Source organism: Cupressus sempervirens, chromosome 1 (genome assembly GCF_028749045.1).
Source record: "Cupressus sempervirens isolate cs-2001-9-10 chromosome 1, ASM2874904v1, whole genome shotgun sequence".
Taxonomy (NCBI): Eukaryota; Viridiplantae; Streptophyta; class Pinopsida; order Cupressales; family Cupressaceae; genus Cupressus; species Cupressus sempervirens.
This window is the reverse complement of record NC_143118.1, coordinates 616,972,442-616,984,798: the sequence shown is the minus strand read 5'-3', so window position 1 is coordinate 616,984,798 and position 12,357 is coordinate 616,972,442. Positions and strand designations below refer to the sequence as shown.

Genomic DNA, 12,357 nt, shown 5'->3' with positions numbered 1-12,357 from the left:
ATCTATGAAAAGTTTGAAATATGTTAGATAGTATAAATATAGAGGTTAATTAGTACATAATTAGATTCTCAACAATATCACATACCTTGTTGTACTCTCCACTGGTGTAATATTATTTTTCTTGTCAGCTTTATACTTTCCATCCAAAATTAGAGCCTGCCACTCAGCCTCAGGAACATAGGGCAGACACTCGTACCTGGGGTTATCCCATAAATATTTTATGTACTAGTCCCTAATATACTTCAAACATAAACCAACTTTTTTAAGGAGCTTGTTTCTCTCGAATGCATGAGGTCCAAAGAGTTGGGTCATGCTCTCTATAAGATCATCCTTCAACTTTTTGTCTTGGTTATTCCACCTTTTAAGTAAAAAAAAACATGTTAGACTCATAAATGAAGTGAAGCTACCTTTAATATAGTTCAAGAAATGGATGAAAAGGAAAACTATTCTAGCAATGATATGAAATCAAAATAGTGGTTTGGGGTTTTAGTTAGGATATGATGTTCCACCAGGTACGCAAGGTGGGCCTAAATATTCGCAAACACTCATCACCAAGTTTTCTCCAAAAAACATCATTCCCTACAAAATAATCATGGGATCATTAGTCAATGAAGAGTGATAAAAAACTAAATTATGATTATATCACTATAGAATAATAATAACTTTAAAGTACCTGGAACTTTGGCTACTTTTAATGGAATGCCTTCATCGTCACTGATGATCAATATGACATCCTTCACCGTTCCCGTATTAGGAACATAGGAACATCTAGGAAATGATGCTGCAACTTCTATTGCAAAAAGTTTCATAAGTTTCATAAGTCTTTTTCACAAAGTATAAAAGAGAAAATGATAATTGATGTTAAAAAGTTGTAAAAAAAAAATTTTTTGTTGCTGTCATAAGAGAGAAAAAGAGGGATTTGTGTACCAGTAGATGGTGCAAAAGTCAATGCTTGTAAGCTGCGTGTTGTTGACTCAACAGTCAAAAAGAGATTTGTGGTTGTCCTAGATGGAGGCAACATCATCATAGGATTCAATTGATTTAAAGCTGAAGAATAAAATTTTTAGAGCATGCATAAATATAGAACATGTGGACTAGCATGGACAAGATTGTTAGAGCATTAAAAAAAAGGATTGTTCGAGCATGTATTGTCAATGATTTTGATCATTCCTATATATATTCAGTGGAAAACACAAGTGGGGAATGGAACATGTGATCTGCCTGAACCACCTGCAGCACCCTCATCATGGGAATGGGGCTCGAAATCATGCAAAAAACTCTGTAAAGACAACGCATCCATATTTTAATTAATACCATAAAAGAGCATAACATAAAAACAATTATTGAACTCTTGTTATAATTAAATTTTTTATTAATACTTACTTTTAAGGTTTCAGAGGTGTGCAACAATTCAGATCCCCTATCTTTTATTTCCTGAGTAGTAGGCTTTATGGTTGCCCAACGTATAATTTCTTTGCCAATTTTCTTTAGCAACTTTTTAATCAAACTGATCGGGTCATCGGTCTCTACTAAATCAATATAGAAAGAGTCCTCCTTAGTGGGGGGCTACTGACCAAGGAATACATGTTCCTTTCCCTCCCTCCAACCACTGGCCCTCTATGACAGCAATAGTATTAGTATTATCAAAATTACTCCAAAATAATGAAGAAAACAACATTTTTCTTCTATCTAGTTTGCACAATTACAATGAGTTTTACTTGCTCATGTGTAGAAGAGCCGAGAACATCGCCAGCATCCCCTCTGGGCAGTTGCTCCATATTGTGCCCCTATGTCAAAGATCAAGTATAAAAATGTTAACAAAAAATTTATTGACTAAATGGTATGTTGGAGTGATTGATTAGAAGTTGGTTTAATAGTATGTACCACCCCTATGATAGTAGCCTCGTTTGTATCTATGTGGTTCAAATTGTAATCAATAAGAAGCTCTTCCCCTGCACATATTGATTTTATCGCACAGATGAATACACGATTTCCCTTTTGCGCCTCAAATATGCAATTGGGTTGCTTTATAGTTGACCCAAGTTGTGTACTATTTATAAAACCTGCAATATTCCCTATTTCTTTTGGTCTTCCATCAATTTATATAGCCACACTTAACTTTGATTATTTTCTTGCTGTTGTATATAATTTGTTGAGAGGGCATACCTATGCATACTTTTTTTTTATTGAACAATATGCATCCAACTTTTGTAATCGTAACATGCTCCAACATACTCCATCAATTCAGAAACTTTTTTGTAAGACACCTTTATGCCATCCATAGAAAATAGGCCCAAACCATGTAATGATGATGGTGCTATGCGATATATCCTCTCGTTAACACAAAAATCAATGTTTATTGGAGGAAGTTCCTTGGGTACCCAATGTTTTTGTAGATGTTGGTACCTCAAGGGCACCTTGATGTCATCTTCCGTCTCATCATCATAAGAACATGACCCCCCTTGAGCAAGGAAAAATTTTATGTGTTTATTGAATTTCCTTCTAGTCCTTTGACCTCTAGTTAATCTCCCTATTCTAGATAAATTGCATGTCTCACTTTCCTCTTCTATTCCTATATTTCCCTCACTTGAGGAAGACACTTCTGACAAATACCTATTCACTGGTACCTACAAATGGGAGAGATCTTAGAAGACATCAATCTTACTATTGATAAGTGTATTAAATAGATTGTCTATAAGAAATATTGACTTATACCTGTCGATCCATGAGACTGTGCGGGATGCTCCTGAAAGGGGTTCAGTTTTGTGCAAATGTAAGTCAATTATCGTGAACATAATCACATCATAATAATAATCACATCCATCATAAGAATCACATAAAAATTAAAAACATTAAAAGGTACACAATATAACACTTAAATCAGGCTCACATTATAAGCCTACTAGGGAAGTAGGCCTAGTAAAGGGCTAAAACTAGGTTTTTGTATCAGCTGATGAGTTGAGGGCTTAGTCACCTTGGGGACATGCTATTTGAAGTTGTTTGATGTGTGTGGAGGTGGAGGAAACACCTAGTTAAGGTGAATTCAAGTTTTCCACCTATTGAGGCATTGTGAGCATTTGATAGTTTGTTGATTAGATTGCTTGGATGAATCCATTGGATGGATTGAGGGACATTCATGGGATTATTCCAAAGATGTAGAACCTAAGGTGGCATAAGGATTTGGTGTGCACTCTGATAGGTTTTGGATTTGGCTTGGATCAAGGAGAGGGATCTTATGAAGATGCTTGGTTGGTGTTGTGAGAACACTATGGAAGTCCCTCTTGTTATGAATGATTGCAAGTCCACCTAGGGTCTCTACATCACCTAAAGAGGTAGAATTATTAACCAAAAAATTGGGTAAGCACTTATATTATGTTTTCCCTATGAATTTTATTCTAGGTACAACTCACTTTCATAGATATTTAATGAATTCCCTTTTCTAAACTAAACACTTACAAATGCTTTTGACCTGAAAGAAAATACGGCTTAATACATTCATGCATCAATATGTGTTTTAAATAGTTTTATTTAATTAATTTAGATTAATAGTTATTTTAGATTAGTAGTATTCCATTTGTAGTTGAAACTTGTAGCTTTTAAATAGATAATGAATAAACTATGTAACCATATATATAAGACAAATATATTTCTATCAAGAAATGAATATTAAATAGATAAAGGATTGATGACATACCTCTAAATTCCATCATCATCATCCTCGTCATCGTCATCATCATCATCATCATCATCATCCTCTTCATCATCATCATCATTTTCATCATCATCATCATCCTCACCATCATCGCCATCATCGTCATCATCAACATCATCATCATCTTCATCATCATCATCAGTAGTAGCATCATCATCATCATCTTCTTCTTCTTCTTCATAAAAATTTGTCTCAAGAACATCATCCAATAACTGTCAATCGTGATCACCATCTACATCATCTTCTACTTCTTTAGTATCTTCTTCATCCATCGCATTATACTTTATTGGCCTTCCTCTTGGTTCATGTCTAACAACAAATGACCAACCCAGTTTATGTGGAACCTCTAAGTAAAATATCTACTCACATTGGCTTGGAAGAACATAGGGCTCATCCCCAACTGGCTCAAATGACCTTGTATTAACCATTGTAAATCCATTATCATGTTCGATAATAGTTCTATCAAGATCATTTGGATTAAGTCGTAGCTTGTACCATTTGACAATGAAGAGTACTAATTTGAAGGAACTAAAGTCACACTCAAGTATATCATCCAAAATTCCATAGTATCAATTTTCAGACTCTCAAGGATGTAAGTCATTTCTAGATGAAATATTAGTCACTTGAAAGACTGCAGTTATTCCTGAATCACAAGTTTTCTTCGTGTCATCCAACACTTTGACGTGAAATTTTTGACCATTAGAGAACATAGCCTTGTGGTGTTTAACCTACAATAATATGTGAAACATGTCAAAATTATTGTATCGTGAGTTGATAAACATATGGGTGATTAATAAATTTGTACGTACTTGGAAATCTCTTGAACCACATGCTAAATCTATTTCCCTTTGCGTAACATTGGAATCTCCATTACGATGAGCTTCTTTAACCAATTAAGATACACCTTCCCATGTTAATGTGTGACCAGAATGTTGACATCGTTCAATCCATACCGTCATCCAATCAAGATTGTTTGCAATATACAAATGTAGTGCATCCCACTCTCGAGCACCTGTACAAAAAAAAAAGACAACTTACAACCGATTTATTTTGAAGATTAAGAAATAATTTATTACAATAACATCTTATAATTTATTACCTCTCACTTTCCTCAATGTACCTTTCCCCATCAAGTATTGCCCTTCTAATTTTTTAAAAAGCTCGAGATCCCAAATGCGATCTACATGGATATTTGATGCAAACTTAGGAAGATATTTAGTAATGTACACCATAGTTTGGTATACCATAGAACCCTCAGGATGTGCTCTTTGTCAAACCAAAGTCTTCAAAGATTTCAAATGCCTCTCAACCATCCACATTGACCTAGTGTGTACAGGTCCACACAATTCAATCTCCTCAACTAGGTGTATGAGGTAGTGTTCCTGTGCATTGAAAAAAGTTGGAGGTAGACACTTTTGCATTTCACATAGTAAATGAGGAATTCTTCTCTTCTAATAGTTTATATCTTCTTTATGGATTTCTTTAGATGACAACCACCTACATTAAGAGATTCAAGTCACAAAAAATATATAGATATAGACTTTACAAAATAATATACAATAGATTACATAGCAAGAAAAACAAATCGTGAATATAATAAATATATACAACAAATTGAACAGATATTATTGCTTATCTCATGTATTTTCCAAGATCGTATATCAATTGTTTGATGTTATTGTTGAAGTGCTCTGGGAGAGATAGAGGAAGCACATATTATAGTAATTATAAACCAATCATTTCATTATTTTCTAACATAACATAACGAACAATACACGTAGTTTATGAATATATTGTAAATACAAAAGAACATAACTTACCTCGATGAAAGTATGCCAATCATGCATTTTGAGCCTTGGCCCAAATTCACTTTTTTTTTTATATGAGATTGTTTGTGTTCGTAGCAAATCCTGTGGGAAATTGAATTTTTCGTATGAATTCTTTTATGGCAAGGAAGGCCACTTCTATTAATTTGATCTCTGTTTCTATTTGAGTGAATGAAATTCTTCAATGCATGATTGGATTCATGAATGTCATTACAAATTTTGACAATTTTTTCTTTGTCATGCCTTCCATTAAATATTTTCCACAATGTCTCTGTTATACTCTTTCCAATATGCATATTATCAAACAAATGCACAATTTGAAAGTGCTCGTAGTAGGGCAACCTACTAAATTATCTAGGATAGCTTTTTAGTCCCTTTGGAAGGTTGTCAATACTGCCTTGACGACCTTCAGGATCATCAATTACACAATTAGTAAACAAAAATTACAAAAGAAATATAAAAATTACAAACATAAACCATTAGGTGGAATGGCATTACCTTGACGATTAATTCTATTATATTCCAACTTCCATAGGCGAGGTGTCATTCTTTGTGGCTTTGATGTAGTCTCTTCTTTCCCATTGAAAAGATGTTTTTCCATACTTTGATACTTATGATTCCTATGGAGGAAGTGTCCACACTCATCAAACACTTACTTTCCTAAACTTTTTGACTGACGAGATTTCATCTTTGGACCACAAACTGGACATGCAAATTTTCCCTTTGTTTGAAGACCTACAAGATAATGATATAATTGGATTATTAAATATGTTGATTTTTATAATTAGAATTATCGTACGCAACTTGAATTCACTATAACATACCACAAAAATGTGTTAGCCCTGGGGCATCATGTATTGTCCATGCAAGTATTGCATGGAGTTGAAATTGTCTTTGTCCTATTGGTCTATACATGTCATACATAATGACATAATTCCATAACTCCACCAACTTGTCAATAAGAGGCTCAATATATACATTCATATCTTTTACTTGATATTTACCTGCTTGAATGAATAGTAATATTACATAATTATTGTGACCATTTTACTTCAAGATTTGTAAGTACATGTAAATTAATAACTATCAAATGATAAGATACCTAGAACAATCATTGCCAACATAATGTAATCCCTCTTTATTGACATCCACAGAGGAATGTTATTGTTGATAACAAAAATAGGCCACACCAAGTAAACAGATCTCATCTCTCCAAATGGATTGACACCGTCCACTGCCAATGAAAGCTTGAGATTACAAGTTTCTTCTTTGAAGTGTTGCCACTTTTCCTCTATGTGCATAAATGCAAAACCATCCACAAGGATTTGAATAATGTCATCTCGACTTCTATTGTGTGCATGATAATCCATAAATTGAGCCAAGCTACTACACCTAAATAACTGTTGCATCTGTGGAATAACAGGGATGTAACGAAGAACCTTTTGAGGCACCATTTTTATTAGTCGATCTATTCGATATCTACTCGTATGACATATAGGGCATTGTGTTGCAAATTCATGTTCTTTATAATATATAATATGATCATTGGGACAAGCATGTATTGCTTCATACTCCATTCCAATATCTTTCATAACAACAGATAATTCTTGATATGAGCAAGGTAGAATATTTGATGGTGGTAACAGAAACTCGCCTATCAATCTATAGCAAAAAATATAAGTTGTTAATATAAACAATATTAGTGGTACATTATTCACCCTTTGTTAACTATAAAGACATATATGACATACCTTAACATATGTGACATGGTTATGTTGGATAAACCATTCATAACCTTCAAGTTCAACAACAACAATACAGTAGAGAGAAGAGTTGTTTGGGAGTCTTTGTATAGGGGCTCGCATGCCTTCTCAAGTAGAGGTACATTGAGGCTATCATCATCATCATGATCAGATATGTTTGGACTAAATGTGTCATGGATCAATGTATTTATACCATCATCTTCAATTGTGTTTTCTAATTTCCATGGGATCATTATCTTCACCTTGGATATTCAAACCTCCATGTTTCTCCACTTTGAAAACCATATTCTTCAAATTGTTGTGGTTCATATCATGTACTTCCCTGGGGAGATCAACCTATATAAAATTGATTAACATAAATAAACCATGATAATCAACTCATCGTCAAGTGATTTCATATGTATATAAATTGTTAAAATGATATAATGAACAACTTACCAGTGGATGATAATCATGCCCCCCTTCAATGTGACCATTCTCCCTACAATGTCTCTTAACTGTTTTGATTAGCAGTCTTCTAGGGTTTAAGCCCTTACAAATTTTGCAAGGACAATAACATTTTCCATCACCTTTTCTTTTCAAGTTAGACCACAATCTAGCGATTGTCTCCCTATTTTTTTCTTCACTTATATTATCTGACATGATTGTTCTTTGCAGGAAGCAAAAATTAGGCTATGAAAACTTTGGTCTACAACTTTCATAAACTAAACAAAACTGTCAAAAGTACATAAATCTTCTTAGACATAGCTAAATACTTTAATATTTTAAAAATACTTTCTTTGAATTTACTCCTAAGACATTTAACCCAATCACCTTTTATAACATTCAGTCAATTGCTCTAGGCAAATTTGTGGATAAGATTATTTGTAAAACTTTGAACAACCACCTAATGGTCTTATTTCAAGAGACCTTACAACATTAAGCCACTAAAAGCAATTTCAAAACATATAAGCTAAAAGTCTAGTTAGAATATACATTAGATTAAAAAATATACAATTTTCATACCTGAGCGTGTGGCTATAACTCGTGCAACGACCTTCATGGTTAGCTGTAGAAGCTCTCCAACAATAAAATTATACAAGCTACAAGGCCTAACAACAATTTCAAAACATATAAGTGACAAGGCAAGACATATTACATGACATAGAAAAAGGAACAAAATTTACAACCTTTAGCAAGACATATTAAATGACATCATAGTGCTAGAGAGATCACAATTATATAAGTCAAACATAATCATGAAAAAGCACATAAATTAGTTATTATATGAAATTGAAAGATATATAGTTAGATAGGGACATCCATAGGGCATATTGACCCTTGAAAAAATAGTTGCTTGACACATCTTAAGTTGCTTTATCTTATGTATTATCTTTATAGACTTATACCAAAACCAACTATACCTAGGACACAATCAACATGGTGAACTAATATCAACCATTTTGTAAGACTAATTAATTCTAATGTTGATTCAAATATTGTGTGTTGTATTAGACCTTCATTACCCATTCATGCTTGGACCATAAATCTCTCCATTCCCAAATAATCTTGGTACAAATTGCCTCATTCCCCTTGATTGTTAATGTTTTTCCCAGAAGTAAGGATAAACAGCAACAAAGAACACAAAAAAGGTACAAAAGATGCAAGAAATTTATTCTGGGAGAACACTTCGGCTTGAAGGGAAAGACCCAATTCGAGAAGAAGGTGAAGTTCCTAAATCAGAACTGGATCCCGATACAAGAAGGTGACTTTTGATACTGCAACATGGCCAAGATACTAGGAAACATAATTTAGCTCATCCTCTGATACCTATTAGACCATTGCAAATTTTAGTACCTCCAAATCAAGTGCCTAGTGGATGGCTTGGAGCAGAATAAGAGATGAGTCCCAGGAAACTTACAAGGCCAACTCAAGGACTAATTGTTCAGTTTGATTCTCTTTCTTTAGAAAAACAAATTCAATAGCCTTCTTTCAATCATGGTATGGAGAATTCTCTTGCAATTGATAGGTGTCTAGGCAAGGCTAAAAGGTGACTTTCTAAGGAGGTGGGCATTTTAATTGTTGCTACATTCATGTATTGACTAGTATGTATTTGCAATTTATTTGAAAGTGAATTTGTTTGTAAGGGACTTGCTTATTAAAATTTCCTTTCCAGCAAGGAATTTTTGGAGATGACAGAGTAAAAAGTAATCATATGGTTCCAGATTCATTTTCCCATTTACGTATTTATTTGTTAGGAAAGATTTTAATATTTTCCCAAATATAGAAAAATTCTTCTTCTAATAACCATCATTTTGATTGCTATTATTTAGTAACTTTATTCTTTACATTTATATTTGTATTCCTGTGTATCCATGCATGTATATTGGATGTGAAGCATGTGGCTAATTTTGACATCCTCTAATAACTTGACTCAACCTTTAAATTAATATTTTTGAGAGCTTGGTAACATAACTTCTCTTAAGAAGAAAAATATCTATGTTGATCAAGTAGTGCAGGAATATGCACGCCCTCTTTACTGGAGATCTCTGGTTTGAATCTAGATTGGTTTAAGGTTGTACAACATGGTGAACAATAGATAAATGAAATATCCCTTTATGGAATCCTACATAGGGGGTCTCTCCCCCAAATTAGTGTTTCATGAGGCAGTGACCATAAAAAGCTACACAAAATCAATTGGTGCCAAGCTTGACATAAATTAGGTGTCAGAAATAGAAAAAATGTCAGATGAAATGTGAAGCAAAAATTCAGTGGAATTGTGAGTTTTGCAAAATTTATTTGTTATTTTCAAAGAGAGATTTGACAAGCTTAAGTTAATGTATATGCAATTATAATGCAAATTCTAGTTTTGACTTGTATATGGAAATGTTGGTGGATTTTTTAAACTAAAGGTCTTATTTTGATTGAGCTAATTAGAAGATGAAGAATCTTCCATGAACAAAGTGGCAACTAATAGCAATCCAGGAGGAGGTAACATACACAATGCTTCGAATGCTGTGGGAGTTTTACAAGAAATTGCAATGAAATGTGGAACAAAGGTATTCAACTGGGATTTGTCACACTATCATTTTCTTTGTATCATGATTGTCTTTTTATCTTGTCAGCTGCTAGATTTTTGATTAGCTATTTCTCAGGTGGAATTTAATTCTCTTTTGGATAAGACAATGGAGCTCCAATTTACTGTGGAGGTTAGTTTGCTAGGTTGTTGGCCTTTATAGAAGGAAAATAGTGCATAATAAATGAATTGGTTCTAATTACATCCCCATGGAAGTTATATTAAGTTTAATTTAAAGATAATGTGTTCAATACTGCAAATTGATTAAATTAGTGCTAACATTATTTATATTTGTTACAACAATTCTTATTGAGTTCAGGTCTTGTTTAGTGGAGAAAAAGTAGGAGCAGGTATAGGTAGAACAAAGAAGGAAGCACAACACTGAGCATCTGAGGAGGCTCTTAGATACATGGCAAGTAAGTAGCAAAGTTTCAAAGCATCTGAAGAAAGAAGCACACACTAAACATCTGGAGATGCAAGTCAATGTAGTTTGGAAATTCTGGAAATCGTTTCTCTATATATTTACAATATTCATAGCATGTGCTGAATGGTTCTTGCAAACTCAGTCCAAGCTTCTGAAGAATAAGGGATAGCCACATTATTTTATTTTAGATTTGGTAATTTAGCAAGCAACTATCAAAATTGCAAGGTGATTGTCTCCTATGATGTTGCTAAATTTATATACCTTATGTAATAATATTTCAAAAAAAATAGTATTGTTATCTACAAGTAATCTATATCCTGATCAAGGATCAGTTTTCGGGTCGAGTGCAACCTTTCTTAATAATAAGGAATAGCCGCATATTTCATTTTAGATTTGGTAAATAAACAAGGATTTGTTGCAATTGTCAAGCTGCAAGCCTTAACATATTCTATTTTTTGGTTAAAAAATTCATACCTTATAACTTTTAAAATTTAAAATAGTATTCTTATCTGAAATACAATCCATATCTTGATCATGTTTCAGTTTTCACATCTAGTTGAAGCTTTTCTAGGAAAAGGAATAGCCTTATTATCTCATTCTAGATTTGTTAAATAAATAAGGATAAAATAGTATTCTTGTCTAGAGAAGCAATTTATATTTTGATCATGGGTCAGTTTTCATATTTTTTTATGCAGGAGGTTACTCAAAGCTCTCAACTTGGCTCCATAGACTTAAATTTAAATTTAGTTGTATATTATTCTTTGGTGGTCAATTTTCTGGTATTGGTGCTTGAAGCCCTTTCACAAAGTGATATAGTTGTATTTATCAGGTTTGATCAGTGTCTTTCCAGCAAAATGTTCTGTTCTCTCTTTCTAGTCAATATTTGTGTGGTGAATCTTTTGACATGGATTTAAATCAACTAAAAAAATATGTTGAATTCTCTTACAGACTTGAAGCAACCTTAGAATTAATCTATTGTTTGAAACAGTGCTTGACTAACTGGTCAGAGGAAAATAGTACAAGGAAAGACCATAATAAATGAAGTTTTCCTTGTAAAAGTGAAAATTCTTTTGTATGACTTGTGACGAAGGAATTGTGGATAAAAGATAAGGAAAGTGAAATGCAAAAACTATTAAATTTAAAACAAGACGATGATCACCTCCAATTGAATAAAAAGTATCATTGGACATGATGAATGGATAATGATAATGATAATGGTAATATGTAAATCTTTGAAATTTATTTTGCTGATTTTGTCAATGACAGACATGCCATGGGCTCACAATTATGATCCAGAACAAGAGCATTTACAGCTTATGGATACTAAAAACTTTAATATTGATCCTTGCACTATCATGGATCCTATAGAGAGTTTAAAGGCTAATGTACCATTGGCAGTCCCACTATAAGGAATTGAAACAACTAATGAATATGATGTTGGGAAATGGAAGAAAGAATATAACTAATGAAGGATGGAAGTGTTGAGTAAAATACAGAGAAGCACTTGGTGGTTGCTTCACTGATAGACCCAATAAAAGGAATTGAAACTATTAATGAACAAGATAGTAGGGATATGT

General features: G+C 33.1%; 1 protein-coding gene across 1 annotated transcript; it reads left to right on the top strand.

The window, feature by feature from the left end:
• The first annotated feature begins 10,221 nt into the window (after positions 1–10,221).
• On the top strand, positions 10,222–10,812 carry LOC149579421 (RNA polymerase II C-terminal domain phosphatase-like 2). The gene is made up of 3 exons (XM_089808244.1): positions 10,222–10,339; positions 10,436–10,489; positions 10,676–10,812. The coding sequence occupies exons 1-3, from the start codon at positions 10,235–10,237 to the stop codon at positions 10,739–10,741; spliced, it is 225 nt and encodes a 74-aa protein (XP_089664370.1). The 5' UTR covers positions 10,222–10,234; the 3' UTR covers positions 10,742–10,812.
• Positions 10,813–12,357: the final 1,545 nt, after the last annotated feature.